General features: G+C 29.5%; 1 protein-coding gene across 1 annotated transcript in view; it reads right to left on the bottom strand.

Annotated features, from left to right (window-relative positions):
* LOC131177023 (NAD(P)H-quinone oxidoreductase subunit 5, chloroplastic) overlaps nt 1-2,064 on the bottom strand; it is a 2,890-nt gene extending 826 nt beyond the window's left edge. The window contains exon 1 of the mRNA XM_058142028.1: nt 1-2,064. This exon is cut by the window's left edge and continues 621 nt beyond it. Within this exon, the coding sequence (XP_057998011.1) occupies nt 1-769 (769 nt within the window). The 5' untranslated portion in view covers nt 770-2,064.
* Between the last annotated feature and the right edge of the window lie 5,108 nt (nt 2,065-7,172).

Raw genomic sequence — 7,172 nt, 5'->3', positions numbered from 1 at the left:
TCCAAAAAAAAGAAGCCCTTTCCTTATTATTCATTGTTAATAAAGCTAATAAACGAAAATTTTTGTTAAGCATTTTTGATCCTTCTTTACCCCATAAAGAGATTGAATAAAATGAACTGTTTTTTTTACCACTGTAATTTTTAAAATGAGCATTAAAATGTCCGTCAAAAGTAAGTAAATAAACCCGAAACATATAAAATGCAGTTAATCCTGCTGTGAAACAGGCTATTATTGCGAAAATAGGTGAATACAACCAACTATCATTAAGAATTTCATCTTTGGACCAAAAACAGGCGAAGGGTGGAATACCACAAAGAGAAAGTGTTCCTAATAAAAAAGCCGTTTTTGTAATTGGAATATGTTTTGTTAAACCACCCATAAGAACCATATTTTGACTCTTATCTGGAGAATAACCAAGAATAGCTTCCATTGAATGAATAATGGATCCAGATCCTAAAAACAACAATGCTTTCGAATAGGCATGAGTAATCAAATGAAATAAAGCAGCCCGATAAGACCCCATACCTAGAGCTAACATCGTATAACCCAATTGAGACATTGTAGAATAGGCTAAACTTCTCTTAATATCTTTTTGAGCAAGAGCTAAAGTAACTCCTAAAAATACTGTTATTATACCTATCAAAGCTATTAGATTCATTATGAAAGGTATAATTACGAAAAGAGGAAAAAGGCGAGCTACAAGAAAAATTCCCGCCGCTACCATAGTAGCAGCATGTATCAGAGCTGAAATAGGAGTAGGCCCTTCCATGGCATCTGGTAACCATACATGAAGAGGAAATTGCGCCGATTTAGCAATTGCGCCAGAAAATAATAGAAATGCACACAAAGTAACAAATAAAAAATTAACTTGATTATTATAAATCAAGTTATTGAAGATTTTGAACAAATCCCGAAATTAGAAACTGCCCGTTATCCAATAAAGACCTAAAATCCCTAATAATAAACCAAAATCCCCTACACGATTAGTTACAAACGCTTTTTGACAAGCATTCGATGCAATAGGTCGTGTGAACCAAAAACCTATTAATAGATAAGAACACACTCCAACCAATTCCCAAAAAATATAAATTTGTATCAAATTAGAACTAGTAACTAATCCCAACATTGAAGTAGTGAAAAAACTCATATAAGCAAAAAATCTCAAATAACCTTGATCATGAGACATATAATTGTCACTATAAAAAAGAACCAAAATACCAACTGTAGTAATTAATACTGACAAAATAGAAGTAAGTGGGTCAATCAAGTGTCCGAATTCTAAAGAAAAATCATTATTAATAGTCCACGACCATATATATTGATAAATAAAACTACTATTTATTTGCTGAATAGACAAATCGATTGAAAAAATCATGACTATACTTAACAAGAAAACGCTTGGAAAAGCCCACATACGACGCAGTTTTTTTGTTGCTGCCGGAAAAAGCAGGAGTCCCACTCCTATTAACATAGGGACTGGCAATGTAACGAAAGATATGATCCATGAATATTGATATATATGTTCCATAAAAAACTTTTTTAATTAATAAATAATTTTAATTAATAAATATAATTGTTTCTTGTTTCTGATTCATCGACTCTTATATCTTTTTAAATAAGTCAGTCAATAATAAAAAAAAAAAAAAAAAAAAATAAAAAAAAAATATGTAAAACTTAAATCGAATTTTATATTCTTAATTATTCTGAATTTTTCTAAAATACTTCACATATTTAAATCAAAAAGTTAGAATTGGTCAAATAAAAATACTAGTGAAAAAAATACTTATTCTAAATAAAAAAAATTTTTATTATTATTAAATTAATTTATTATTATTAATTTTATTAATTACTAATTACAAATTTGTATATACATAGAGAAAGAATAAAGAATTCTAAAAAAAGTAGTATTTTTATTTTGATAGGAATAATAAAAAAAAGATGGTTTTACCGAATCCTTTCTGTATCCAATTCCAATAAAATAAATAAATTTTTATTTTAGTTCCTTTATTCAGAATCATTAACTAGTGCATTTTGGAACGGATTTATTTCCTTTCATTATGTTTGTAGAAAACACTATTCTATTTGACACCTTTCCTTTACATAAGATAAAAGGAAAGAATTACTAAAATTTTTTTACATAGGACTTTCTAAATTTTAACAAATTAATTAATAGTCTCGCTCTAATTTGAAAATTTAATTTCAATTAGATATACTTTTTCATCGAGTTTGACCAATTAAATTACTAGAAAAAAAAGTTTAAGTTTTTTATTAGGATAAATAAATTTTAGATTCTTAAACTTTATTAATGTATTTTATTGCATATATACATATAATATGACAAAAAAGACAGAAATATAAATAAAAAAATAAGCGGATAGACTTCTTTTATGATTTATGAAAAGAGTTTAATTTACAGACTAAATACATAGACAATGAATAGTTAGTAAAGAACGATTTTTTTTTAACAATAAATGTCTTTCACATCCAACTATAACAATAAATAACTCCTTTATTTTTGAATGGCAGTTCCAAAAAAGCGCACTTCTATATCAAAAAAGCTTATTCGAAAAAATATTTGGAAAAGAAAGGGATATTGGACAGTATTGAAAGCTTTTTCGTTAGCGAAATCTCTTTCTACAGGTAATTCAAAAAGTTTTTTTGTGCAACAAATAAAAGATTAAAGGTTGGAATAATCTGATTTGACTTGACATGAGAAAAGGTCTAATTTCGTTTATTATTTTCTATTTTCTATTTATATTAATAATATAAATAGAAAATTTATAAAAATAAAGGATTTCCATTCTTTTTTAATGTTTTGAACTAATCAATATTAAAATTAAATCGAACTCCTTTCTTTTGCTTTTATCTTTTATCATATGTAGAATAAAGAATTCTTTTGCCTACTGAATTCTAAAAACAGTACTTTTTTTCTTTTTGTTTGCAAAAAAAGAAAAAAGAGAAGACACAAAGTTTTATCTTTCTTTTTATTATTAGGATATTTTATCATTTTCAGGATAGGGATTATTATTTTCCCCATCGATCCATTTGTCACAATCACAATAATAAATATTCATAAGTTTTGTCTTTTTTATATTTATACTATTTGAATATAAAGGAGAATATCTTTGAATGTTCTACTTTAATCATATGCTTGGGCTAGATAATGGATCAAGTTATTTATTAAATTAGACAAGATTTTTTTAAAGTACAGAGCAGAACTCGAAATTTTGTTTCTATATGATATGTCAATATGAATGCCGAATTTGTTTACTTAATCCTAACACAAATTCTCTCCACAAAAAAACCCTAACCAATAAAATATTTACATAAATCTCTTGAATGTAATATTCAAATTGTAATCCAACAAAAAAATTCGATTGTTTTTTCATTATTAAATGAATTTTTCTTCATTAATTTTAATGTTTCCTAAAAAATATTGCATTGAATTGATTCCTTTAAGCTCGACGATTAAATAATAATTTATTATTATGATTTCGAGCAAGCCGCTATGGTGAAATCGGTAGACACGCTGCTCTTAGGAAGCAGTGCTAGAGCATCTCGGTTCGAGTCCGAGTGGCGGCATAACATCCTGTATGTAATTTTCAAAAGGATACAATAAATCCTATAATGAATTCAATTCTTGATTTCAATTCCTCATAATTGAGCCCCCCCCTTTTTTTTATTTTTATGATATTCTCGACTTTAGAACATATATTAACGCATATATCTTTTTCAGTCGTGTCAATTGTAATTACAATTCATTTGATAACCTTATTAGTCGATGAATTCGTAGAACTATATGATTCGTCAGAAAAGGGCATGATAACTACTTTTTTCTGTATAACAGGATTATTAGTTATTCGTTGGATTTTTTTGGGACATTTACCATTAAGTGATTTATATGAATCATTAATCTTTCTTTCATGGGCTTTTTCCATTATTCATATGGTTCCGTATTTTAAAAAACATAAAAATTTTTTAAGCGCAATAACCGCGCCAAGTACTTTTTTTACCCAAGGGTTTGCTACTTCGGGTCTTTTAACTGACATGCATCAATCCGAAATCTTAGTGCCCGCTCTCCAATCTCAGTGGTTAATGATGCACGTAAGTATGATGATATTGGGCTATGCAGCTCTTTTGTGTGGATCATTATTTTCAGTAGCATTTCTAGTAATCACATTTCGAAAAATCATAAGAATTGTTGATAAAAGCAATAATTTATTAAACGATTCGATTTCTTTAGTGAGATACAATATATGGCGGAAAGAAAGAATGTTTTAAGAAATATTTCTTTTCTTTCTTCTAGGAATTATTACAGGTTTCAATTGATTCAACAATTAGATGACTGGGGTTGTCGTATTATAAGTATAGGGTTTATCTTTTTAACCATAGGTATTCTTTCTGGAGCAGTCTGGGCTAATGAAGCATGGGGATCATATTGGAATTGGGACCCAAAAGAAACTTGGGCATTTATTACGTGGACCATATTCGCGATTTTTTTTCATATTCGAACAAATAAAAAATTGGAGGTTTCAATTCCGCAATTGTCGCTTCTATCGGTTTTCTTCTAATTTGGATATGCTATTTTGGAGTTAATTTATTAGGAATAGGACTACATAGTTATGGTTCATTTACATTAACAATTAGCATCTAATTGAATTGAAGAAAGGGTTTGACGAATGCAACTCTATAGGACAACAAAGCGTATATACAAAAAGCTTTAGGTAAGCCGTTGAGAACTTTTTGAATCACTATATTACTTGATTCAAAAAGTTCTTACAAATGCCAATTTGGTTACAATTCATTTTTTTTTTAACTTAAATTTAATATACTAAAAAATAATTTTTTTTCATTGTATAACATAACAATTTTTAATTTTTAAAAATCATAGGATTTCTTTTTTTTTTGTTTTATTTAGAAAAACTATCTAACTATCTATAAAAATAATTAGATAGAATAGCTTCAACCCTGTCAACTGATAATGAGAAAACGAAATCCGGATAAATACCAATACCTATTACAGGCAGAAGGATAGAGATCGAAACAAATAACTCCCGCGGTCCAGAATCAAAAAAAGAAGAGTTTGGGGCATTAAACAGCTTATATCCATAGAACATCTGGCGTAACATAGATAATAAATAAATAGGAGTTAATATCATTCCAACTGCCATTACAAAAGTAATTAATATTTTTGACATTAAAAGATATTTTTGGCCTGTAATTATTCCAAAAAATACTATCAATTCCGCAAAAAAACCGCTCATGCCTGGTAATGCAAGTGAAGCTAGTGATAAGATACTGAATGTCGTGAATATTTTTGGCATTGAGGTAGCCATTCCACCCATTTCATCAAGATAAACACGACGTATTCTATCATAACCCGTTCCTGCCAAGAAAAAAAGTGCGGCACCAATAAATCCATGTGATATTATTTGTAAAATGGCTCCATTGAGTCCCATATCACTTATAGAGCAAATTCCTATAATTATGAAACCCATATGAGATACAGAAGAATAGGCTATTCTTTTTTTTAAATTTCGTTGACCAGGAGATGTTGAAGCTGCATAGATTATTTGCATTACGCCTACTATTATCAACCAGGGAGAAAAAATAGAATGAGCGTGAGATAATAATTCCATATTGAGTCAGAACCAATCCATATGCCCCCATTTTTAATAAGATTCCGGCTAGAAGCATACAAGTACTATAATGTGCTTCCCCATGGGTGTCTGGTAACCATGTATGTAAGGGTATAATCGGTGATTTGACAGCAAAAGCAATAAGAAATCCAATATAGAAAAATATTTCTAGCGCCACAGGATATGATTGATTAGCTGATGTTTCAAAATGGAATCTCTGTTCATTAGAACCATATAAAGCGATACCCAAAGCTCCCATTAATAAAAAAACGGAACCTCCCGCAGTATACAAAATAAACTTTGTAGCTGAATACAGACGTTTCTTTCCCCCCCACATGGATAGAAGTAGATAAACGGGAATTAATTCTAACTCCCACATGATAAAAAAAAGTAAAAGATCTTGAGAAGAAAATAATCCTATTTGACCACTATACATTGCTAACATCAGAAAATGGAATAATCGAGAATCCCGAGTAATTGGCCGAGCCGCTAAAGTAGCTAAAGTAGTGATAAATCCTGTCAGTAAAATAGGTCCTAAAGAAAATCCATCGATTCCCAATCTCCAGTAAAAATCAAAAAATTGGATCCATTTATAATCTTCTGTTAATTGGATTAATGGATCGTCCAATTGGAAATAATAAGAGAACACATAATTCATTAAAAGGAGTTCAAAGGCACATATAAATATAGTATACCACTTAATTACTTTATTTCCTCTATGAGGGAAAAGGAAAATTAAGGAACCCGCGGATATCGGTAAAACTACAAATATTGTTAACCAAGGAAAAGAATTCATGGTAAAGACAAGATACACTTGGACTAGAAAAACCCGTGCTCGAAAACATAATATTTTTTTTTTTTTTATTTTTTTTTTCGAGTACGGGTTTGTGTCGGTAAATAAAAAATCAAATGTATTCAAGTGGGGTTTTCTAGAAAGTATCAATAAGCTAGACCCATGCTTCGAGTTGTTTCATGCCATAAATAAACTCGAACACTCAAGAAATCCGTTGGACAGGCGGATTCACATCTCTTACAACCGACACAGTCCTCTGTTCTTGGAGCAGAAGCAATTTGCTTGGATTTACATCCATCCCAAGGTATCATTTCTAATACATCTGTGGGGCAGGCTCGGACACATTGAGTACACCCTATACATGTATCATAAATCTTTACTGAATGTGACATTAGATTTCTAATTTTTTTAACGTCATAAAGTTTCAATCTAGTAAATTTCTAAATGAATCATCATATATTTAGACACCAGACGAATCAATGATTTACCAGAAATTTTCTATTCAATTCTGGATCGACTCATGAGAAAAAACCAAGATACTTTAATTTTTTACGTTTTCGCAAACATGATCAGATAAGTTACGTATCTTATATGCCAACTTGAATTAATGAACATGAAAATTATATTCTATATGATTAATACTACTTATTCAACAAATTCGATTGATTGATACGGGTTGATTTTCTATTACGATAAATTGATGAAACAATAGCTGGTCCAATAGCTGCTTCAGCGGCTGC

Source organism: Hevea brasiliensis, unplaced genomic scaffold (genome assembly GCF_030052815.1).
Source record: "Hevea brasiliensis isolate MT/VB/25A 57/8 unplaced genomic scaffold, ASM3005281v1 Scaf310, whole genome shotgun sequence".
In the NCBI taxonomy this organism is placed as follows: Eukaryota; Viridiplantae; Streptophyta; class Magnoliopsida; order Malpighiales; family Euphorbiaceae; genus Hevea; species Hevea brasiliensis.
This window is presented reverse-complemented; position numbering and strand designations above follow the sequence as displayed.